Below are 25,280 nucleotides of genomic sequence, written 5' to 3' on the forward strand. Positions count from 1 at the left end.
AGGCAGCAATCTGCAAGCTAAGGAGAGGCCTCAGCAAAGATCAAATCATCTTGATCCTGGACTTACAAGCTCCAGAACTGTGAGAAAAGAAATTTCTGTTGTTTTAAGCCACCCAGTCTGTGGTAGTTTTGTTATGGCAGCCCTAGCAGCAGAATATAGTGCCCTCAGGAAAAGGCAGGCCCAGGACCTTCATCAACCTCTCCCACAAGATGCACCCCAGGAATTGAAAGCAACAGCCCCACAAGGACCCAGACCCAGCAGTGACTCTGCCATACCCAGGCCTTCAAGTCATTCTGGTCACTACTGTTCAAGTGCCTCTGCGTACTACCCAATCCTATCCCACCATCTCATCACCTAGAGACCCCAACTCTAGGCTTTCAACCAGACCTGCTATACCCCAGATGTCCTCCCTATAGACTCATCCCCTCCCTTCCCATCCGTTTCCCCACTGCACCCACACTGCCTCCTACATGGTTTGCCCCTTCATCTCCTTCTATGGGTTTCTACCTATCGTTGGGTATTTTCAGTGTGTGTTCTGTGTATCTCACTTCCCCCACTACACTTTAAATTCTCAAAGATTATTCTAGCACCCAAGGCCCTTCACAAGCTAGCTTCAATCTACCTCTTCATCTTTTTCTCCCAACTGGGCCAAGCCAATAGGAATCTACTTGTATGTTAGTTAATATTAAGTGTCAACTTGATTAAAGGATGCAAAGTATTGTTTCTGGGTGTTTCTGGGTGTTGCCAGAAGAGATTAACATTTGAGTTAGTAGACTGGGAGAGGAAGACCCACCCACAGAAAAACCCACCCAGAATGTGGGTGGAAACCATCCAATTGGCTGCTAAGGCGGCTAGAAAAAGCGGGCAGAAAAAAGGTGAAAGAAGCTGACTTGCTGAGTCTTCCAGCCCTCATCTTTCTCCCATGCTGGATGCTTCCTGCCCTCACACATTAGATCTAAGTTCTTCAGCTTTTGGACTCTTGGACTTACACCAGTAGTTTGCCAGGGGCTCTTGGGCCTTAGGCCACAGACAGAAGGCTGCACTGTCGGCTTCTCTCCTTTTGAGGATTTGGGACTTGGACTGAGCCACTACTGACTTCCTTGCTCCTCAACTTGCAGACAGCCTATTGTGGGACTTCACCCTGGGTGAGTCAATCATTAATAAACTCCTTTTCATACATACATGTATCATTAGTTCTGTCTCTCTAGACCCTAATACAGCTTGCCACCCCTTGAACATAACAATGCTGTTCTCTAAGTTATCCAAAACTTTCCCAGTCTTAAGGCTACCTGAAATGCCGCCTCCTCCAGAGAGCTTTCCTTGATTATCTCAGCTTAATATATAATGAAATGATGGCTTCTATCTCTGTGCAGTTATTCCACAGTACCTAATCCAGTGCTCTGCAACATTGGACACTCACTACATAGCACTGACAAAAAAAAAAGAGAAGGAAAGGAGTCTACGGCATGTGGAGATTCAATACTGTAATGCAACTCTGACGCTAACTACAGGGAGTTAGTGCATACCCTATGGGTTTAAGGGCATAGTCCCCAACAAGACTGCTCTCACTTCAGATGTCAGCTACAAGCTCAAGGATCCCCAGACCACCTGCACTTCTGACCAACTGGCTATAAATTCAGGAGTTTCCATAACCCATCCCCCACCACCCTGAGGTTGCAGAATTTCCTAGAATGACTCACAGAACTCAGGAAAATGCTATACTTATGATTATAATTCTATCACAAAAGATACAAATCAGAACCAGCCAAATGAAGACAAATATATGGTAGAGTCCAGGAGTGTCCAGGCACAGATGTGTGCCCTCTGCTCATAGAAACAGGACACCCCTGCACATCCCTCAGCACATCCATGTGTTCACCAGCCAGGAAGCTGACCAAAACCTCAGTGTCAGAAGTTTTTATATAGAGAGTTTTACCATAGGTATAATGTGGTTAAAATCATGGCCATGTGGCGGAACTCAATCTCTAGCCCCTCTCCCCTCCCTGGGGATCAAGCTGATATCATCCAGCTCAAAGTCCCAGCCATCTAACTGTATGGTTGGTCATTCTGGCATGGTCAGCCTCTATCCTCAGTCAGATCTTACCATAAACTCAGGTGTGGTCTGAGATCAAATTTCAATATAAAATTAGGTGTGGCCTAAGGTCAAATCTCAACATAAATTCAGGTGTAGTTTCAGGGACCCGCCACGAAAAACAAAGATACTCCTATCACTTGGGAAATTGTAAGAATTTAGAGTCTTCTTCTCAGGAACTGAAGACAAAGGCCAAATTATTTATTATACAATGAAGTAGGGGAGGATTATATGAAAAATCTTATTAATTTTGGAAGCTGGAAATTACCTGTGTCCCAGGAGATGGGAAGTAGACCATGTGTTCCTCATTAAGGTGGTCTCAAGACCTGCTCTGCTTCCAACTTGGTTCACTTTCCCAGCCCTTACCAAACAAAGGGGCACCCAATCAACCATTCAGCAGACATAAAAAATGAGCTGGATCCCAGGTTCCCATCTGCCCCATCATCTGTTTCTCGCAGTGTCCACGGTATCATATAAGATCCCAACAGACACTTAACAGAGACCCTACAGGTTTGGTAAGGCAATTAGAGATCTACCAAATCCAGCCAGGCACCAGCCCTTTGGGAGGCCAAGGCAGGTGGATCACTTGAAGCCAGGAGTTTGAGACCAGCCTAGCCAGCATGCTGAAACCCTGTCTTTATTAAAAATACAAAAATTAGCCAGGCGTGGTGGCGCATGCCTGTAATTCCAGCTACTCAGGAGGCTGAGGCAAGAGAATCACTTGAACCCGGAAGGCAGATGTTGCAGTGAGCTGAGATCACACCACTGCACTCCAGCCTGGACAATAGAATGAGATTCCATCTCAAAAAAAAAAAAAAGAGATCTACTACATCCTTCTCCCAGCTACCCAAGAGAACCCCTTGCCAACAATGAAGAGGTAAGAGGGGGGAAATCTAAATGACTATCTTCCCCCTCTAGCATGCAAGAGGGGGAAGAAAGTAACAAGACAAAAGGCTTTGGGAGCTTTTAATGCTTAGAGTGAAAAAAAAATCACAGGCTAGGTTTTTCATAGTCATTGATCCATCTCTGACAAGGCAAGAATTCTCCCCTCACCCTGGCCACAGGTAGAAGCCCAGACTCTCCCCTAGCAAGGTATCCAGAATGGAGAGGGGCTACCCTTGTAGTGCAGTGCTGTGAATCCCCAACCCAGAGGCAAGAAAGCAAGAGGACTATGTAATGAGCACCCACATGCCAGGCCCATGCAAGGCACTTTCAAGTGTTATCTCAGTTAATCCTCATACCAACCCCATAAGGTAGGCATCCCCATTTTACAGATGAGGACCCTGAGGCTTAAAGAGGTTTATCAATTTGTCCATCAAAAAGTTCCAAGTCTCAAAGCTGGGATGAAAAGCCAGGTCTTCTGACTTTCACTCTGCCACACTGGATTTTTCCTCTGATCCAGCTGCAGCCTCCCATAAGAAGTTCACTCTTAATTTCATGTCCCATGCTTTGTCTTGGTCCCTGTGAGGAAAGGGGTCAGCTGAAGGTAGCTGTTCTATAAGGATGGGTAGGTGTCCTGGCAAGGTACTTCCATGGAAATAGTAAATGTGACCTTGGAAGTTACTGTCTAGGGCACTCTCAGCTGAATAGTCTCCCGAGGAAACACTGAGGTAGAGCAGTCTGCAAGTGCAAAAACACACCTTCTGCGGATTCCCTACAAAGTGGGGTCCCCTGAAAGGGGCAATGTTCAAAGGTAAAGAAAGCAGGAATCAGGAGGGCAAACAGGAGTAGTGTCAAAACTGCCACGGCAGGTTGGAAGACAGTTCAACAGATCAAAGAATACATTTCCCAGCGACCAGGGAGCACAGAAGGACCTTTTGCTCCAGTCCAGGAGATGTGTTGTCACCTGTTTGGCCAAGAATGACTTCGAGGTCTTGAACGTGTCCCATACAAGACCCCAGGGGCACTCATTTCAACAGCAGTGGCAGCAGCCCCAGCTCATTCAATCTTTCCTTGGCCACTGCCTCCCAGCCCTTGTTGGCCTGTGGGTTACGGGGAGAGGGATGCAGGAGCCCTTCCACCTGGACCTCTGGCATCAGGCCTGCCAGAGCCCGTCGTGCCCGCTGCTCTGCCAGTCGCCCAACTCCCACCACCAGCCGCACCCCCAGCAGCTGCACCTGCCGGCAGAGGGCTGCATCACAGATCCGAAGAAGCTGTTCTCGCTGCTTGGCAGGCAGCTCAGCAGGGGTGAGGTTGCGCCCGCTGGGAGCCAGGAAAAGCAGAGGGCATAGATTGTGGACAAAACAGTGATGGAAGAAGACCTCAGGCTGTCCACAGAGGTTCCGGAAAAAGCCCCAGAATCGGGCACCACTCACTTCTGACTGTGGACACTCCAGTCCCAGCACTGGTCGTTTAGGATGCTCTTGGGGAGGGGTCAGCACAGGCCCCCCAATGCCCAACCAGTCCCGGACCATGCTTACTTCCCCAAAGGGCACCTGCGAGGAAGGAAAGAGACATGAAAGGCTTCAAACTGGAGACCTGAGGCCCGGGCTCTGGACCGACTGACTTCTTTATACCTTCCATGAGAATCCAGCCTGCACCCCCCACCCCACCTTCACCCAAAGGCCTGAGACAAGGATTCTTGGCCCTATGGTTTGAACCTGTCCATCTTTTTCCATTTCTTCATTGTGAACTGTGGCCCAGAAGAATCTGTTTGCCTCTAGCCCAAGTAGTCTTTGGGACCAAGTACAGGGACTACATGGAGATATCTAGCCCTACACAGGGTTTGATGGTTAGTACTGGGGACAGACAGATGGCCTGAGACAGAAAGGCAGCCAGGGTTAAAGGAGGCACAAGGACAGGCTGACCACTGCTCTCTGGGTGCCCTCCCAGCCCCAAGCCTCAGGCTGTCATTTCCATCAATCATCATTGATCACCTTTCATCACCCAGTTGGGGTCAATAAAAGCGATTGAGCCTTCTGCCCTGAAGCCTCTTGCCCTCCCCCAACTGCCAAGCACCCCCACTGAGGGGCAGTCACTCATCCTGAGCTCTGAAAGAAAAGCGGGCAGGCACTGGAGGCAGGCTCTGTTTTGAACCTCGCCTTAGCTAGGAAACAGAACCCAGGTTCCCAGAACACCCTGCATCTCTTACATACCCACCCCTGTCAACCAGTCTCTTCTGAGGACCCAGCAGTCCTAGTCCCTCTTCTGACCCCAACCACACTCCAGGGACAGGGGAGATCCAGTAAAGGAAGGATGGGGCTGGTGGAAGGAAGGGCTCTCAGAGACAGTAAGTGGCCAGCTCACAGGGAAAATGAAACTACCATTAATGTGCTTGGTTAATTACGGGCAGAGACGCTGGGAGAGGGCCTCAGACCACAGGAGCCAGTATGTGTGTTGAGAGAGAATGGGGTGAGGGGACCTACACACATCTACAGCCATGCACATGCTCCTTTTCTTCACAGCACACCCAGCCAAGCATCCACCTAGAGCCCCCCACTCCACCCACTGAGGCAGCCAAACCCTTTACCCCAGTCTGGGCCATGCCAAAAGGTCCAGGGTTCATGCCCAGGAAGAGCACTTCCTTGGGGCCCTGGCAGTAGCGAGTCACGTAGTTGCGATGTGGCTCCCATGCATACTCCAAGGGATTGTAGATGACGCCCACAGACTCCGAAAACTGCAGCTGGCTCAGCTCAGCACTGAGCCGAAGCTCCTCCTCCAGGAAGCTCTCAGCCAAGCTTCCAGGGCAGGGCTGGGCCTCCATCAGGGCACCTGCAGGCTCATGGATGGACCCCAGCAGGAAAGCCTGGGGCATATGGCCATGCCGCTGTCACCTGGGAAAAGAGATGGACAGAGGCCCCATCATCCCTCAGCCACAAAGTAGGAGGGATCCATGGTTGCCAGGGCCCCCACTACCATTTCCTGGGCTCAGAAGGGACCCTAAGAGACCATGTCAGTCATCTACCAACCACCAAGTAGGACTGAACTCATCTCAATTCACGGTAATGAAGGGCCTATTCCCTCCCCACTTCCAGTATCTGTCCTCTTCACATGGCACCTGGTGAGGATAAGCCATAGCCACCAAACATCTCCCACTCTAAATCTCCTTTCCATAAGGCATAGGTCTGAGTCACTAGTTCCTGGGCTATGCAGAGCACATAGTAGGTTTTCAATGAACATTTACTGGTGGCATCCTTTCAGCACCTTTAATGTCATCCTAAAAAAGAAAAGCCCAGCCAGAATGAACTGTGTTCTGGAAAGCACGGTGCTGAAGAATGAAATGCAAGTGCACAGCCATAGCCCAGAGACCTGGGAAGGCTAATTACAATAGCTTCCAGGTGGTAAGCGACTACTCTGCGCCAGGTACACCTCATTAATCCTCACAACAATCCCATGAGGTGGGTATTACTGCTCCCCTGTTATAAGTGAGGACACTGAGGCTTAGCAAGATTAAGCAACTTGCCCAAGTCTTGCAGTTAGTAAGAAATAAAGCTGGGATTTGATTGAGCCCAATCTCTCTGGCTCAAGGCTATGCTTTAACCGCCCACACCATCTTGCCTTAGATGGTTTGATCAGCCACCCTGCCAATTCTACAACCCCCTAACCCCAGCCTGGCTTCTTTCCCACATTGAGGAATACCTAGTAGGATGATTACAGACTCCTCATAGACTCTTACAAGCTATGCAACCACGGCCAGAGCTTCGGGTTTCTGCCTTCAAATACAAAGAATAATAATATCCACTTAATAATGTTGACATAAGGAAGGCCAGGCACAGTGGCTCATGCCTGTAATCCCAGCACTTTGGGAGGCCAAGGCGGGTGGATCACCTTAGGTCAGGAGTTCAAAACCGGCCTGTCCAACATGGAGAAACCCCGTCTCTACTAAAAAATACAAAAATTAGCTGGGTGTGCTGGGCAAGGTGGCTCACGCCTATAATCCCAGCACTTTGGGAGGCCGAGGTGGGTGGATCATCTGAGGTCGGGAGTTGGAGACCAGCCTGACCAAAATGGAGAAACCCCACCTCTACTAAAAATACAAATTAGTCAGGCTTGGTCATGCACGCTTGTAATCCCAGCTACTCGGGAGGCTGAGGCAGAATCATTTGAACGCGAAAGGTGGAGGTTGCAGTGAGCCGAGATCGCGCCATTGCACTCCAGCCTGGGAAACAAGAGTGAAACTGTGTCGCAAAAAAATAAAATAGCTGGGCATCGTGGTGGGCGCCTGTTATCCCAGCTACTCAGGAAGCTGAGGCATGGAGAATTGCTTGAACCCGGGAGGTGGAGGTTGCAGTGAGCCGAGATCGCGCCACTGCACTCAAGCCTGGGCAAAAGAGCAAGACTCTGTCTCAAAAAAAAAAAAAAAAAAAAAATTTGCCAGGTGCAGCAGCTCACGCCTGTAATCCCAGCACTTTGGGAGGCTGAGGCAGGTGAATCACGAGGTCAGGAGTTCAAGATCAACCTGGCCAACATGGTGAAACCCCGTCTCTACTAAAAATACAAAAATTAGCTGGGCATGGTGGCACATGCCTGTAATTCCAGCTACTCGGGAGGCTGAGGCAGGAGAATTGCTTGAACCAAAATCTGGGAGGCGGAGGCTGCAGTGAGCCGAGATCATGACACTGCACTCCAGCCTTGGCTACAGAGGGAGACTCTGTCTCAAAACAAACAAACAGACATAAGGATGGAATGAGATGTTATGTTTAGGTGAAGGGAGAAAAGGAAGAAATGGGAGAGGAAGAAGAAAGGGAAGAGAGAAAGGAGGTGGGAGGAAGGAGAAGGGAGGGGCAGGGGTAGAAGGAGAGGAGACAGCAAGCTTCGTAAACTGCAAAGGCCATTCCTTCGATCCACTCCCATTCAAACCCAGTGTTCCAACCTGACCATTCTACTTACATTTTCAAAATGCCTTTCCTACCTCAGCTCCCAAAATTTTGCATATACCATTTCTACAATCCAACCAAATACACTCCTGAAGTCAACCAGGACATCATCCAACAGTCATCCAGTCAACTAGGACTGTGATTCCCCAACCTGCCCACATATCCAAATCACTCCCATCTTTCAAAATGCAGCTCAAACCATCCCTTTGATAAAGTCTTCCCTCCTCAGAACAGTGCAGTATTTGCCATAGTGTCCCACCCCCACCCCCAACACAAGTAGGTCCCATGTGAGGCCTGGGAATCTATGTTTTGTTTTGTTTTGTTTTGAGACAGTCTCACTCTGTCGCCCAGGCTGGAGTGCAGTGGCGTGACCTCAGCTCACTGCAGCCTCTGCCTCCCAGGTTCAAGTGATTCTTCTACCTCAGCCTCCTGGGTACTGGGATTACAGGCGCGCGCCACCACGCCCAGCTAATTTTCATATTTTAAGTAGAGACTGGGTTTCACCATGTTGGTCAGGTTGGTCTCGAACTCCTGACCTCGTGATCTGCCCACCTCAGCCTCCCAAAGTGCTGGGATTACAAACGTGAGTTACCGTGCCCAGCCTGGGAATCTGTATTTTAGAAAAGCTTCCCAGGGTGATTCTGATGGTTGGTGAAGGCTGAGAACCACTGTGTAGCACCATGGTTACCACTGTCTTAATGAATTCCTTTTGCCTCCCCAGCTAAACTTGGGCAGATCAAGAGCCAGGCCCTGTTCAATCTCCCTCCATAAGCCCAAGGTCCTGGCCCTTATTAGGCACTCAACAAACACCTGCTCAGCAATGTCCATCTTCTTTTTCACTTTTGTTTAAAACTACCTTCTATGCCGGGCACAGTGGCTCATGCCTGTAATCCCAGCACTTTGGGAGGCCAAGGCAGAAGAACTGCTTGAGGCCAGGAGTTCAAGACCAGCCTGGCTGACACAGTGAGACCCCATCTCTAAAAAATAAAAATAAACACCTTTTACCAAGGAGGCACTCCTGATGGATCCCTCTCCACTTCTATATCCTGAGTTCACTCAAGGCTCAGCTGCCCACTCTGCACTCTGCTTGTTTTCCAGGCCCTGGGTCTGTGGCCATCATATCTGCGTCTCCCATGCGACAAGAACCATTGTCATTCCTTCTTCTCAAGTTTCTGCCTGGGTCATCTGTGACCTCTTCTCCAAGATGAGAACTCAAGGTTGACACAACAGCTTGATAAACCTATTTTCTCACCCTAGCCTAGAGGAAGTGGGAAAGAAAAAAAAAATCAGAGGCCCAACTTAAGAAGTCCTTCCCTGACTGATCTCAGTAGTTTTTAACTGATCGGTTGTCCAGGTGGCTACCCAGGACAAACTGGGCTCATACAAAAGCTGAGAAGGGTGCTGTGGAGAACGCCAGTGTTTCAGAGGACCTTGCTTTGCATCTCCCCATGCAATACCAACATTAGCAGATTAGCTGCTCTAGCTCTAGAATCTCAAGAGAAGTCTTGAGCCTACCTTTGACATTTAGACACCTGTGCTGGAAACAGCAAGGCCAGGGAAAAGAGTGACAAGACACTACTTTCATTGTTCCATAACTTCAAAGCCTGATCTCATAGCAAGAACCACAGGCTGGAAGGCAATTGGTTTGAATTCTACTCCTGTTTCATCTCTAAGAAGGTTCTCTTGAGCAACTCATTTAACTCTCTTCTCTATGAAAATCACATATTCCATCCAACCTACCACCTGTTAACTCATTTATTTTTTTTCAATACTTATGAGTCTCTTACATGACAGGCACTACAGCAGTCTCTTGGTGAGGAAGAAATCCAAAATAAGTAAAATGTAGCCAGGCTTTCCGTAAGCTCATAAACTGCTGTGAGGGCAGATAAACAACTAACTGTAATACAGTGTGATGTGAGCTTTAAAACCCGGAACAAAACACTAGAAGAATTCAAAAAAAGAACTTGTAAGTTCTACCCAAAGTCGCCCCAAGAGCCAGAGGCTTAAGAAATGTAGACATTTTATAAAATACAGTGTCATATTACATTAAGCACAAAGGCAGTGGAGTTGGACCCAGCGATAAGGCTGACCACCAAGGCCAGACTTCAGACTGATGTCAGACTTCTCTGACATCAAATCCGGGAAGTGAGGAAGGAATCGAAGACAGGTATGCACTCCCCTGTCCCTTGGAGCGGAGTCCAAGGGACAATAAGAAATACCCTTAAACGAAATAATAATAATAAAGCATAGGCTGGACGCGGTGGCTCACGCCTGTAATCCCAGCACTTTGGGAGGCCCAGGCGGGCGGATCACGAGGTCAAGAGTTCGAGACCAGCCTAACCAACATGGTGAAACCCCGTCTCTACTAAAAATACAAAAATTAGCCGGGCATGGTGGCGCGCGCCTGTAATTCCAGCTACTCAGGAGGCTGAGGCAGGAGAATCGCTTGAACCCGGGAGCCGGAGGTTGCAGTGTGAGCCTAGATCGCGCCATTGCACTCCATCCTGGAAGACAGAGCAAGGCTCCGTCTCGGAAAAATAAATAAATAATAATAAAGCATAAATTCAAAAAGACCATTTCATCTGGTTCCGAAGGGGCCGACTACTAAGGCATCATACAAAACCTCCGGGGGCGTCTGCTGGCTCTGGACGACAGGAAAGCCTTGATCCTGCAGACCTCCCAGGCGGTTTCATAGGCTGGGCTCTCCCTGCACCGAGTCTAACCCCATACGGAGAGACGGACCCCAAAACATAGAAATCCTGACTACCCTCTCGGCTCAGCCCCGACGACCCTGGGAGCCCTCAACTTTCCCCCACAGTCCGAGGTTCCCAGCCTCCTACTTCCTCACCTGGTCCAGCTCCCCATCCCGTTTCCGGTTCCTTTCCCCCGCAAACCCAACCCCCGGCGCTAAGGACAGTGGGAGTCGTAGTCTACATTGTTTAGGGAAGGAGATTGGCGTGCCCACGGCCACTTCCGCCGGAAATGCTCAATCCCGGAAGGCGCGCTAAATTAGCTCTAAACATCGCTGGGAATTGTAGTTTAATCTTTCCATCAGAGTTAAATCAGGAAGTCTTGAGAAGCGAAAGGTCAGAGCCTATAAGTACCTAGGAAATCCTGAGTTCTATCCCTAAAGGGCATCGCCCTTCCAAAAGTTCATTCACATTTTTCCCAAAGGGATTACAAATCAGGAAGCTTCAACCATCCCCAATCCCTCATCCACTTGAGGTATTAACAATACCTAAAGACCATTTCTAGGCCCCCTGCCACCCTGGGTATCAGAGACCTCTCCTCTGCAGCCTGCCATTACTGTATATAGAACATCCACGAAGACATTTCTGGTAGCTCCTAACAACTCTTTAGCAAGGAGCATCCCCCATTACTGTCCAAGCCCATCTCCAGAGTGTCACCATTTTGACTTCTTTCTCTGTCTTGCTATCTGCCCAACCCTATAACCTCAGTATTAGTCAAGAGTTTTCCAGAGAAACAGAACTAACAGGATATCTATCTATATGAGGAGATTTACTCCAAGAATTGGCTCACAGGATTGTGGAAGCCAAGAAGTCCCACAGTCTCCTGCTCTGCTGTCTATAAACTGAAGAACCAGAAAAACAGGTGGTATAATTCAGGAAAGTCCAAAGCAGGGGAGGGGGCTCACTGCTAAGTCCCAGAGCCTGAAGGACGAAGAACCAGGAACTCCAATGATGTCCAAAGGTAGGTAAAATAGATGTCCCAGCTCACCAAGAAAGAGAATTTGCCTTCCTCCACCCTTTTGTTCTACTGGGTCCCCAAGGGATTGAATGGTTCCCACCCACATCAATGAGGGTGATCTTCTTAACTCAGTCTACCAATTCAAATGCGAATCTCTTCCAGAAACACTCCACAGACATATCCAGAAATAATGTTTTTCTGGCTATCTGGGTGTCCCTTAGCCCACTCAAGTAGACACATAAAGTTAGCTGCCACTCTTCCTTCCAGATCTTCTCCCTCAAATACTTTGTCCAAAGTATCTGGACTTTCTAGGAAGAGTGATCAATCCTAATCCCATGGCTGCACCTAACAATCCATTCCCCCCCATTCCCCTCCCATTCCCCCATCCCAATATCTATATCCAAATCTGTCCTATTCCTAGTTTTGTTCTTATGCTCTGTTTGGGTCTGGTTCTGTGTCCTGACTCTAAAACTTTCATTAGACTGGGAACCCCCTAAGGTTAGTTATCTTCTATATTCCTTCCACCCCACACTCTCCACACACCTTAGCACAGCCAAGGCTCTAATCACAGAAGCAAGGTCTCCCTGTGAGTGGTAGAGAAGGAGAACTATAAACCCCAGAACAGGAAGAAGTGAGAGAAAAAGGATGCTACCCCCTCACCAGGACTTGTCTGATCTCCTATCAACAAAAACTTAATGGGTGCAGTAGAAGCTTCAGGAAGCTGTGAGCAGTGACCTTCTGACATGAAGGGTGAGAAACTACCCTGACCCTTGCAAGACTTTGGAAATGGAATTAATCATCCACCTCATGAAGCCCATAATTTTCTGAGCTTTAATTTTTACCAGATCCTCTCCCTGTCTATGTCTCTCTCTGCTATGTTATTTGCCCCTCTCTACTTATGTAAATTTGTCTCTATTTCTAGTCTCTTGTGTAGCCTTCTCTCTGTATCTGTGTGTCTCTCTCTCCCTCTGTGAACATCTCCCTGTTTCTGCTTCTTACTCTAGAATGACTGGAATAAGAGGATCTGAGCGTCTAGAAAAAGTTCCCCCATCTCTGTGTATCTATGTATTTCTGTGTTTCTGACCAAAAATAAGGTGGGGGGACCTCATTGTGGTGTCATCTCGTTGCTTAAAAATTCCAGGATCTCCACCATCCCTTGGACAACCCTCCTGCCCACCCCTGACCCCTCTGTCATTTGCTTGCCCAGCACTTCTGTTCTAGTTTGTCATCTTGGCAACCCCTCCACATTCAAAGTCAGCTTCTGGCAGAACAGTAATGAGTGAAATGAGTAACAGGCAAGCAGAAATCCCCCAGGACCTCCACCCGATTTCAACTTCCTAGAAGACTTGAATAACTGTTTCTTTCCCTATAAGCCCATCCACCCCAGGGAACCCAGAGATAGGAAGTCCAGATATAAGGAGAAACTGAGGCTTAGGCAGCCCACAGTGAGTCCCTATAGCTAATGCCAGAGGGGCCTGGGGCCTTCTCTGTCTGTAGTCCATGCATGCTATTCCTCCCCACCCAGTGAGTCACTCCCAGGAAAGATGGAGGTGAGGCTCTCTCCTGAAGTAGGGGTGCTTAGAAACAGAGACCCTGAGGCTTTCAAGAGATAGAGCCCAAGAGACGAAACATAGGCTTGGGTGCAGCTCTCCCAACCAGTGTCTTCCATTTATTAGTCTTCATGTCTTCTGGGAAGTCTTCAGGAGGCTGCTGACCATGATTTATGGGTAAAGCCTTGTTGGGCAGGAACAGAAGATGACCCAGATTATCGCCTGGGTAAGAGCCTAGAGAGTTGAGGCACCGGGCCTGGGGCAGTGCTCCCTGCATACCCACCAGCCAGCAACTCTGTCCTGAGCCCAGGAGGGAAGGGGTTAACCTGCTCACTTGTTTTCCTTTGGTTTCCTCGGGCTGCTGGAGCTGTGTTGGGCCATGAGCGCCATCTATCGGCCTCTTCGGGTCCTAGCTCCGACTCTGCTCACTTGGGCTTCTAGGCGGATCTTTCAGCCTTTCCCTTGCCTCCCCTCTTCTCAACGGGGAAGGGCTGTCTAGCTGCAGGGCCTCCCACTGCAGAAAACAAAGGTCCGGAATTGGAGAAGGTGAAGGCCATGTTTCCCCCTTCCTAGATACGGAGTGTCACCCTGCTCAACTCCCACTCACTGTCTCTGACCTGGGGGACCCCAAAGGGGGATCTGGTGTTTAACTTTCAGTGTAGCCACCTTCCCCACTTCCATTACACTGGGCCCTGTCTCGATTAGCCCAACAAACATCACAAGAGCATGGGAGAGTGAAGGCAGCATAGCAGAGGCCTCAGGACTGTGGGCTCTGGAATCAGACTGCTGGATTTGAATCCAAGCTGTGCCACTTACTCATGGTGACCTTGGGCATGCTACTTAATTTCTCTGTGCCTCAGTTATCTCAGTTGTAAAATGGGATAATCATTGTAATCTCTATCTTCTTTTGTGATGATTAAATGACTTAATTACATTAAGTGCTTAATACAGAATTTGGGCTCTACAAAGGGTAGTTATTGCTGTTGCGCTGCCAGGGTCTCAGGCAGATGCTAGTCTGAGTAGCCAAGATCCAGGCCATGAAGCCCTATCAGACACACAAGCATGGTGGACAAGACTGGGGAGCTCACCCTGTAGATTTCCACGAAGACAGTGACCTGCATGCAGGGTTAGATTTGGAGTTGGAAGTTCAGGATTGTAAGGAAAGTAACTCTTCAGGTCTCCAAGGTCAGCAGGAGTTGGGATAAGGAGGTCACAGCAAGAAAGAGCCTGAAATAAAGATGTGGGAAGGAAATGCATTATGGAAGAAGCATTAACAGGCCCCTTAAAGTGCCCTGATTTGGGGAAGGGAAAAGGGCTCCTTGATGTGTTAGTTAAGCAAGGGCCACTGCATCGCAAGGACATGTCCTTGGCACACGCACGAAAGTCTCCAGGCTTGATCAGATTCCCTAAACGTCCCCATTCCCTCTGTGGGGACTTAACACTCCATGTCTTTTCCTCAGCCTAGTGAGGAGGGGGACTCACAAGGGGAGAAAACTATCTGCAGGGCCCACAGCCAGAGGAGCTAGGCTGTGAGTTTATCCATTTGTGTCTTTTTTTTTTTTTTTTTTTTTTTTTTTTTTTTTTTTTTAGACAGGGTTCACTCTGGAGTGCAGTGGCATGATCATGGCTCACTGCACTCTCGACCTCCCCGGCTCAAGCAATCTTCCCGCCTCAGCCTCTCCAGTAGCCGGGACTACAAGTGCGTACCACCATACCCAGCTAATTTTTAATTTTTTTTTTTTTTTTTTTTTGTAGAGACAGGATCTTGCTATGTTGCTCAGGCTGGTCTTGAACTGCTGGGCTCAAGTGATCCTCCCACCTCAGCCTCCCAAAATGTTGGGATTACAGGTGCAAGCCACCGCACCTGCCTGATTTGTTTCTCAACAGGTTCAGCCACCTCGCTGTCTCTGTATCTTCTATATCTCCGCCTTCATCTACCTTACAAGGAAATGGGATTATTCTCCAAGGGGTGAGAATAAGGTGACAATGTGATGCCCTCTCAGTTAAGACAGAAATGCAGAGACAGTGGGGTCCCTGGCTTAGCCTCACCACGCTGATACCCACACCTCAGCCCCAAGACACCGCAACCTAGCTTTATGGATTATGCCCACTTAACTGGAGGCAGATGACAGCGTCTAGGTCTCCTCAACTCTGGTGTCCCCCATCTCCTGGGGCCTGGACTCCTGGGTCCCCAAAGGAGGAGCAGGAATAGGCTGGATGGGTTGATTTGCATCACTTACTTGGGAAGCAATTATTGGAGGAGCTGTCAGCTCAGTGCAGCTCTCTCCTCGCTAATCGGATTTCACCAGAGCCCGAGGCTTGGGGGGGCTGAGTAATTTGGCTTGATGCAGTGGTGGGAGATGTCGGGGCCAGGAGGCTGGACAATCTATCTGAGTGGTGTTAGAGTTGTCCAGAGCAGTTATCCTGAGGGACCACACAGACATCAGACAGACAGACAGCCAAGGGAACGGGACTTATCCCCAAGTCCTTTAGCAGGAAGGATGAAAGTGAGACTTGGAGAATGGGAGGAGCATTTCCCACAGGTTGAGCCAAATTAAGCAACAAGGAAGAGGAGTCAAGATGAGTCTGAGAGAGTGGCTATGGGACTAAGTGGGAGGATGACCCAAGAATCCTAGCTTCTAGCCTACTCAACACCGAGGCCCAGCCCTGCCTTGCCCTGCACTCCCAGGGAACCAGTCACAGAGCAGGAACTTGAACCTGGGGTGATTCTTCTGAGCCCTGCTCCTTCCCCTGCTCCTTCCCCTGCAATGTTCCCAAAAGACACTTTTCTTGCCTCTGGCCCTGGCTCTGTCATTTGCCTTCTCTTGCTCCTGCAGCCCTCTTGAACCTGTCCTTTCCTTCCCACCCATACTGCCCCTCTCATATCTCTGGTGACCCCTCTCCCTGTCTCTGTCCTCCATTCTACATCTTTCAGAATAGTGATAAGGGTGATAACAACAATAACTAACTGTTACTGAGTGCTTTGTCCACACCAGACACCACCCTGAGTGCTTTATGTGGATCGTTTCCTTTAATCCTCACAGCAACACTTTGAGGGACATACCCTTTTTTTTTTTTTTTTTTTTGAGACGGAGTTTTGCTCTGTTGCCCAGGCTGGAGTGCAGTGGTGCAATGTCAGCTCACTGCAACCTCCGCTTCCCGGGTTCAAGGGATTCTCCTGCCTCAGCCTCCTGAGTAGCTGGGATTACAGGCACCTGCCACCGTGCCCAGCTAATTTTTGTATTTTTAGAAGAGGCAGGGTTTCACTATGTTGGCCCGGCTGGTCTTGAACTCCTGACCTCAGGTGATCCACTTGCCTTGGCCTCCCAAAGTGCTGGGATTATAGGCGTAAGCCACCGTGCCTAGCCTTTTTTTTTTTTTTTTTTTTTTTTTTTTTTGAGACAAGATCTCACTGTGTTGCCCAGGCTGGAGGACAGTGGCACAATCTTAGCTCACTGCAACCTTCACCTCCCAGACTCAAGCAATCCTCCCACCTCAACCTCCCAAGTAGCTGGGACTACAGATGTGCACCACCACACCCTGCTAATTTTTAAATTTTTCTGTAGAGACGGGGGTCTCACTGTATTGCCCAGGCTGGTCTCGAACTCCTGAGCTCAAGTGATCCTCCCACCTCAGCTTCCCAAAGTGCTGAAGTTACAGGCATGAGCCACGGTGCACAGCTCAAGGATGCTCTTATGGTAGGTTGAAAAGAGCACTGAACTTTCGAGGAAATTTGGAGCTGGGAGTCTGCCACTTGCCAGCAGTGTGACCTTAGGAAGCTCATGACCTCTGTGAACCTTGGGCTAATCATTTTGTTCTTCACCTGGAAGAGAGGATGACAATGCCTACTTCACAAGACACATGATGCATTCTTGTATTATCTGCTCTGAGTCTATCAGATAAGCTATGGGGATATGTCTGTTTTCTCCACCTTTCTACCTTACTGTTGAGTCTCTGCCTCTTTGACCCCCATTAATTCAGGCATGTAGCCCAGGAGTCCTACCACTCAGCTCCCTCACTGTCACTCACTGTCACTCAAGCATGTTGATTTTCCTGATGTTTTACCCTTTTCCAAGAAGTCCAGAGGACCAGCCCACGTTGGCCCCACCACTCTCTTAACAAGTGAGATTGGAGTTCTCCCTCTGAAAATATGAATAATAAAGAAACAAGGCACTGGGCCCAGAACTGAATGCAAATTGGCCCCAATGCTCAATCCAAGAAAGAGAATGCTTGAGCTGTGGACCCAGAGAAATCCTGTGCTCATTTGCATGCATTTGCATTATATTTACATGTGATCCATTTCATGTTCAAATGCACAATCCTCCCTCCCCAGTTTTCCTCCCCTAGAGTACTCTTAGCCTCTGCCTCCATCATTCCCCACAGCCCCTGACCCTCCTCTCCTAGCCCCTGCCACAACCCTCCTCATCCTTCTCTTTCTTCCTGCCAGGGTCCCCAGCTCCTGGCTCCCCGCCTCTTCAGGCAAGGACCCACTTGCTCAACACCCAGAATAGCGTCCTGGGGTCTCACCCCTTAGTTCAGGAGGGATATCCCTGCCTGCCCCCTCCCACCCTGAGCCAAGCAGGCGCAGCAGACAGCAAGCGCGCCTCTCAGCAAATCCCAGCCCCATTCAGCCTAGTGATTAATGGCGCTGCCCTCCCCATGAACCTGCCTTTAATACTGAGGAAGTTATGAAACCGCTATACATCAGCAGCTCCGGCCCCACTGCCCCCGCCCGCCTCCTCCTCCCCTCTACCCCCCACCCTCCAGCTCCCTCTTCAAAATCTCATTTGGGCTCCTGCCTCCTGGGCCCACCCCTCCTCTGGCCTTTGCTGGGGGGAGGAGGGTGTCTGTCCCTGCTGCCATCCCTGGTAAGGACCACATCTCATTTTCCCTTCCTCTCTCCCCCCTGCTCCGCCCTCTCTCCCTCCCCCCGCACCCACGGCTGCATCTCCGGACCCATTTAGAATTGCTGACATTTTATCTGCATTACATACATCACTCCGTCCCCAGCAGCCATCTCTCATGGATTGTTGGGGGGCGAGGGCGGGGTGGTCCTCAGCTTGGGAAGGTGACAGGGAAACAGGGTGGAGGTGCAGAGATAGATAGCACTTCCTCCACACCCTTTTTCTCTCAGGGCCCAATCCCCAGCCACCTGAGAGGCAGTGCAGGTGGAAGCCTAGGAGAACTGATGGCAAGGGTTGTACCCTAGCCTCCTCCTGCAAGTCTCTGCTGCCTCATAACATCAAAAGCCTTTTTCTCAGACCACACAGACTAAGGAAGGGCTTGTTGCATATCTTCCTGCCATGGGACTCCTCCTCAGGAGATTATGAACGGGGTTGTTTAACCTCTTAGCAGGCCTACTCTAGTATCTTCCACACTGCCTTTTTAGTAAGTCCCTCTGAATGTCTAACCACTGTGCTCCATGCTGCAGCCATTATTGTCTTCTTGCTTTGTCCTTAGAAGGTTAAAGAGCAGTATTGTTCCTCAAAGGCATTAAACCCTTTGTTAGGATGCCTGAGCAACCATAAACACAGTCACTCTTCCACACTCCTGAGGCTCATAAACGTGACAGGAGGCAGAAAGTAGGGCCACCTTAGAGAGGAGGAAATTGAGACCCAAAATCAGGAGAAGGAAAAGCAGGAACCTGTCCAAGATCAGGAGGCGAGGACACAGGCCCTGCGACCCCAGTGACAGTGTGCTCTCCATAGAGAATGGACAGGCAGAGGGCAATGACAGACGGAGAAGTCTGGGCCAACAGATAGACAGCAGAGGGGAAGAAAGGGGGAACCAGGAGGGAGACAGGCAAACAAAGAGACAAACAAACAAAGAGCTAGACAGACAAAGGGACCGTCAGCCAGGGACAGGCAGACAGGCGAGAGAAAGCTGACAGAGGCGCTGGTACAGCATGTCCCAGGCTGGACACATGAGAAGGGCTCTCTCCGTCTGTCTCTGTCACTCAGGGTCTCTGCTGGAATGTGTCTCTCAGGGTCTCTGGGGTGCTTTTTGCTCACTGAGTTTGCATCTATCCACTTCCCTGGAAATCTCTGTTTTTCTCGGGCCTCTCAACACACCGTCCCTTACCTTCTGGTCTCCCCTGTCTGAGACCCCATCCCAGTCACTCCCTCTGTCTCAGGTCATTTTTCTGGCCTGCTCTTCACTCTCCTTGTCAGAGAAATGCAGACACTTCCTGCGGGCTTTGGGAAGCTTCCACAGGAACTGAGCAAGTCCACCAGGGATGAACGGGAGGGGCAAGGGCTCTATCGGGGAGGGGTGGGAAAGGAATAGCTCTTGGGCCTGGGGAAGGGAAACAGCTGATAGGCCTGGGTCCCCAAAATCTAGCAGGCTTAGCCAGTAAGGCAAGAGGAGCCCGGGCAGGGAAGGTAAAGAGTACAGGACCCTCTGTCCTGTGGCTCAAACCCACACAAAACAGGCCTCAGGCAGTGGGTGCAGGGGTGTGAGTCACCTGCTGTTTGCATCTCATTTGCATGTTCCTGGCTCCCAGTTCAGTCTGGTTCCAAGAGGCCTGGGGGTGGGGAGGGGATTGTGCACCAGAGCCTTGACTCTTACATACCTCCTGACAGCCCAAGGCGTGTTCCTGTCGTCTCCTACCTTAGAGCCAGCCTCAACCCCAAAAGCCAGCTGGACACACCGTCCTCCAGACATGCCCTGTACTGTCTTGTCTCCAACCTTTGTCATGGTCCCCCCAGTCTTCCCCACTCCTCTCGATTTTGCTCATTATTAGCCTTTTTTTTTTTTTTTTTTTTTTTTTGAGACGAAGTTCCACTCTTGTCACCCAAGCTGGAGTGCATGGTGCGATCTTGGCTCACTGCAACCTCCACCTCCCAGTTTCAAGCAATTATCTGTCTCAGCCTCCCGAATAGCTGGGATTACAGGCACCCACTACCACGCCCCGCTAATTTTTTTTGTATTTTTAGTAGAAACAGGGTTTCACCATCTTGGCCAGGCTAGTCTTGAACTCCTGACATTGTGATCCACTTGCCTCGGCCTCCCAAAGTGCTGGGATTACAGGCGTGAGCCACCGCGCCCAGCCTAGCCATCTTTTAAAGCCGGATACCAAGTCCTCCACTTCCATGAAGCTTTCCCTGGTAAACAAACTCCAAGTAATCATCATCCTACAGCTCTCAATGCTGAAAGGCACCCGAAGAAACCAGGTCTGTCTTACCCATCTTCAGGAGATAAGGCTTCACCATCCTCATTTTATAGATGAGGCAACCAAGGCCCAGGATCAGTTAATGTAGGTTTCCCAGAGCAGAATAGCCAGCAAGTAGGGAGGACATGAGAGCCCAGGGCACACCCCTCAACACCCCCAGCTCCCACCGCCCTTTGCCATTCATTTAGCAGGGAGCAATGCCCTATTCTGGACCACTCTCGCATGGCTGGTGAGCTGACCATTGGGCATCGTTGCTCCCCTTCTGGATTGGGATTTCCGTCTCCCATGAGCTCCCTAGGCTTCAGCCATACAGAACCACTGCCAGTTCCCTAAATTCTCCTTGCCCTTTCTTAGCAACATGTCTTTGCCTGTGGTGATCCCTCTGACAGGACTGCCTTTATCTCTATGAACTCCTGAACCTGGCAAACTCCAGCTCATCCCTCAAAACCCATCTCAACTATTACCTCCTCTGTGAAATCTTTTCTGATGTTCTTCTTCAGATCCCAGCAATGTATTCAAACATCTGAGGCAGCACTTGTCACACTGCTCCTGGTAGCCCAGCCTCCCTCTCTAGCCACAAGACCTTCAAGGGCAGGGACCACCATGTGCTGTGCAGCTCTCTCCCCAGGATACACACAAATACAGGCACACATTTAATTGAACCAGATTTTATTACCACCTCCCTTCCCATCCCAGGCCCACAGAACAGAAGCATCAGCCTAGTGGGGAGGTGAGAAAGAAAGACTGAGAAGAAAATGCCTGAGGTGATGCTCGGGGATACAGCACGTGCATTACTTAGTACTCTTGATCATCTCTTTCACCTAACTTAATGCTTAGTAAAGGAAGGAGGGAGGGAGGGAAGGAAGGAAGGAAGGAAGGAAGGAAGGAAGGAAGGAAGGGAGTAAAGAAACAGAGGAAATAGGAAATAGAACTGAAGGGGAAAGGGGAAAAAAGAAGGAAGGGAGAATCATAAAAAAGGAAGAAAAGAGGTGGATGCAGGGTAGAAAGAAGAGCCAGAGAAAGGTCTTGTGGGAAGAGGGAGGGGAGGAAACAGGAGGAGGCCAGGGGAGGAGGAGGCCAAACTTTTGACTCTGGAGCACGTCCAGCAGAGATCCTGGCCTTGCGGCTTAGTATCATTCCCACCACCATGTTCCGATCCGGGAAATGGACACATCTCCCCTTCTCCAGGAGCACAGGAGTCTGGGCAGGGAGCACCTGCTGTGCTGTGCCGCGTCCCCCTGCCCCTGCACTAGGCCCTTTCACATCCGTGGTCTCCCGAAGCTCTCCACAGCCCTGGGAAGTAGGAGTTCTTATTCCACCCTCCCCTTCTGATGCAGGGACTGAGACAGAGTGGTCCGCCATGCGGCTCCATCAGGTAGGGTCTGACTCCAAAGGCCTGCTCTTCCCTCGACCCCAGGGTCCCCTTAGCATTGAAGACAGACAGGAAAAAGAGGCAGATGACATTTCATGTCCCACTTGGAAAGTCAAGGTGTAGAAAATGGAGGGGACCAGACTCCTTCATATCCTGCGGAGCGTCATCTCCTGCCGCAAGAATCACCCCACGCGCATGACTCAGTCTTTGCCCAGTAGGTTGATGATAACCTGAGAATCTGAAGACCTCACAGGGACTCTGAAAGCCCATTGAAGTAGATGCAGAAAACTCTTCCATCATGTCATCCTTTCCTCTGCCTTGGGTCACCAGCCAAGGGAGGGAGTGGCTCAGGTGTTTTCCTTTGAAAGCCCCCATGCAGATCTTCTCCCCATCCCAGAAGCCCAAGGAGTCAGCAATATCTGTGGTTCCCTGAGGTTCAGAGAGACACAGTAGCAAATGACTGTACCCAGGCCCCACTACCCACCTCCAGGGATGTATAGCTGTGGGGTGTGGAGCGCAGAGGACTTTTCCCAGAGCCTCACCCCAGATGAACAGCCAACTTCCTTTTGTTCAGCCTCCCCCAGATACCCAAACCCAGCAGCCCATGGCCTTCTCTGTCAGGAAGTCCTTCCTGATGTCTAACTTACATCTTTCCTGCTGCTGTCTATCCAGCCCTTAGCAGTGACAGGAGACCAGTCTGAGCTCTAAAGGTCAGGGAATGGGGACGAAAACAAGTACTTCCCTTCAAGCCTTGGGTAGGGGAGTAGTAATGCAAAGAAACAAGAGTGGCTCATTCAGCATTATTTCTCCCTGCCTGTAGCAGTAGAAATGGAGGGTAGACAACTGGAAGGACTTCCTAGCCAAGAGAAGGGAGGTACTTCTGGAATAGGATTATAAGGCACAAAGGCTGCGCACTTCCTGGTGGCCTCCCAGCCTGGCAGAGACCCTTCAGTGGTAGCTTCAGAAGGATAACCTGCACTTCCAGAAAAGCTCAGGGTGCCGGGATTGCTGAGAACCCTTGCAGCTCCAGCAAAAGTAAAAACCTGGTCCTGGAGCCCCCTTGTGGCCACGCAGAGGCAGGACAGGCAGTTCCGCCTCCCACCACCACACCCGTGGTTAGAGCTGGGGCCCAGGGTTGCTGATGCAGAGGACAGGGAAACCAGGGCCCCACCTTCTGTGAGAGGCCAAATCAGCAGCCCTAGCCCTGAGGGCACCTGGTCAGGAAGGAGCAGGGCCCAGAAGGAGCCCTGGAAGAGGAGACAGGCTAACCCCATTCAGTTCCTAATCTGCCACTCTCCAGCTAGTGACCCTGGACACACCTCCCCGCAGAGCCTCAGTGACCTCAATCATTAAAAGGAAGAAAAGGCCGGTACGGTAGCTCACACCTGTAATCTCAGCACTTTGGGAGGCCGAGGCGGGCGGATCACGAGGTCAGGAGATCGAGACCATCCTGGCTAACACAGTGAAACTCCGTCTCTACTAAAAATACAAAAATTAGCTGGGCTTGGTGGCACGTGCCTGTCCCAGCTACTCAGAAGCTGAGGCAGGAGAATTGCTTGAACCAGGGAGGCAGAGGGAGGTTGCAGTGAGCCAAGATCGCACCACTGCACTCCAGCCTGGGAAACAGAGAGAGACTCCGTCTCAAAAAAAGGAAGTAAAACTCCCCCTGGCCCACCATTTTACCTTAAAGAAGTGTGGAAAGAACCAAACGTAATGATAATGTTCTGTACGCGAACTTGAATCGTTTTTAAAACTCCTCGTCAGGCCAGGCGCCACGGCTCACACCTGTAATCCCAGCACTTTAGAAGGCCAAGACGGGCAGATCACTTGAAGTCAGGAGTTTGAGACCAGCCTGGCCAACATGGTGAAACCTCGTCTCTACTAAAAATACAAAAATTAGCCATGTATACTGGTGCACACCTGTAATCCCAGCTACTTGGGAGGTTGAGGCAGGAGAATTGACTGAACCCAGGAGGAAGAGGTTGCAGTGAGCCAAGACCACGCCACTACACTCCAGCCTGGGCAATAGAGCGAGACTCTGTCTCAAAAAAAAAATAAAAGCAAAAAACCCTTCTTCAAATATATGGGAAGAGTTGGGCACAGTGGCTCACACCTATAATCTCAGCATTTTGGGAGACTGAAGCTGGAAGATCACTTGAGGCCAGGAGTTCAATAAAGGCTAGGCACAGTGGCTAACTCCTGTAATCCCAACACTTTGAGTGGCCAGGGTGGGAGGATTGCTTGAGCCCAAGAGTTCAAGACCAGCTTGGGCAACAACGTGAGACCTCATCTCTACAAAAAAAAAAAAAAAAAAAAAAAAAAAGCTAGGCATGGTGGGTGCACCTGTGATCCTAGCTACATGGGAGGTCAAGGCAGAAGGATCACTTGAGTCTGGGAGGTCGAGGCTGCAGTGAGTCTTAATCAAGCCACTACACTCCAGTCTGATTGACAGAGCAAAACCTGTCTCAAAAAAAAAATAATTAAAATAAAAACAAAGGTGTGGGCCGGGCGCAGTGGCTCACGCCTGTAATCCCAGCACTTTGGGAGGCCGAGGCAGGCACATCACGAGGTCAGGAAATCGAGACCATCCTGGCTAACACGGTGAAACCCCGTCTCTACTAAAAATACAAAAAATTAGCCGGGCGAGGTGGCGGGCGCCTGTTAGTCCCAGCTACTCAAGAGGCTGAGGCAGGAGAATGGCGTGAACCTGAGAGGTGGAGCTTGCAGTGTGAGCCGAGACCGTGCCACTGCACTCCAGCCTGGGCGACAGAGCAAGACTCCATCTCAAAAAACAAAAAACAAAAAACAAAAACAAAGGTGTGGAGAGAGGGGTCAGGAACTGACCCACTACAGAATAATTCTGGACCTGCAGTGGAGGGTGCAGTTGGGACTGAGGGGTTCTGCCCATCTCGAAACCCACCACTCCAGAGCTCCTGGAGGGAGGCACACTAGGAGCCCTTAGAAGGAAGAGCCAAAAGGTCCCCAACGCAGCCCTTCAATCCTCCACCAGTTCCTACTTTCAGAAGGGTGGGCCCGGTTGGTAAGGGACCATTTAGCCAGATAGTGGGCAGCAGAGCTGGCCTGGGACCTGAGGGCATTCAGTGCAACATCAGGAAAGACTCAGGTGTCAGTGTGCCCACCTCATAGTGTCAGTGGCTCTCCCAAGTTTGTGCACTCACCAACTCATCACACCTGCCAGCTGACCCCAGGGCCAGAGGCAGGATGGAGGCCAGAGGGGCCTTCTGGAGCTCTGGGGCAAGGGCTGAGGCAAAGGCACACCAAGACCCCCAGGCATGCCTTCACTCCATGCACAGCCACACACACGGCTGGCTCCACAGATACACCCGGCACACCCTCAGATCTCCCACACAGACCCGCCATGAGTCCCATCCTGAGAAGATGAGGGATGTTTGGAGTGGATGGTGAGGCCACAGGGCCCAGAGCAGGGACAATGGCCAAGGCCAGGGTGGTTGGGTGCCCCAGCCCATCCTTCAGCATCAGTGTGGCCCTGAGGAGCCCATGACCTCTGACCCCCTGGCAGCACTCACGAAGAGGTCAGGGGATGGGCACA

At 50.3% G+C, this 25,280-nt stretch overlaps 1 protein-coding gene across 31 annotated transcripts in view; it reads right to left on the bottom strand.

The window, feature by feature from the left end:
• Nucleotides 1-25,280, bottom strand: part of SMUG1 (single-strand-selective monofunctional uracil-DNA glycosylase 1) — a 102,348-nt gene that overhangs the window by 61,305 nt on the left and 15,763 nt on the right. For 13 of the 31 annotated variants that reach the window (XR_012420316.1, XR_010579425.2, XR_010579422.2 and 10 more), the window contains exons 1-2: nt 9,696-10,781; nt 8,907-9,166 (exon numbers count right to left, since the gene is read on the bottom strand). Coding sequence is in view for 9 of the 31 variants with exons in the window: in XM_045365397.3 (XP_045221332.2) it covers nt 4,000-4,527; nt 5,562-5,846 (813 nt within the window). In the remaining 22 variants the exon portion in view is untranslated. Of the gene's footprint in view, nt 1-3,044; nt 4,528-5,561; nt 5,866-6,670; nt 6,745-8,906; nt 9,167-9,695; nt 10,799-13,500; nt 13,681-14,254; nt 14,394-25,280 lie in introns of those variants that run through there. The other 18 variants (XR_010579438.2, XR_010579437.2, XR_010579434.2 and 15 more) reach the window with 12 other exon arrangements.

This window comes from Macaca fascicularis, chromosome 11 (genome assembly GCF_037993035.2).
Source record: "Macaca fascicularis isolate 582-1 chromosome 11, T2T-MFA8v1.1".
NCBI classification, from domain to species: Eukaryota; Metazoa; Chordata; class Mammalia; order Primates; family Cercopithecidae; genus Macaca; species Macaca fascicularis.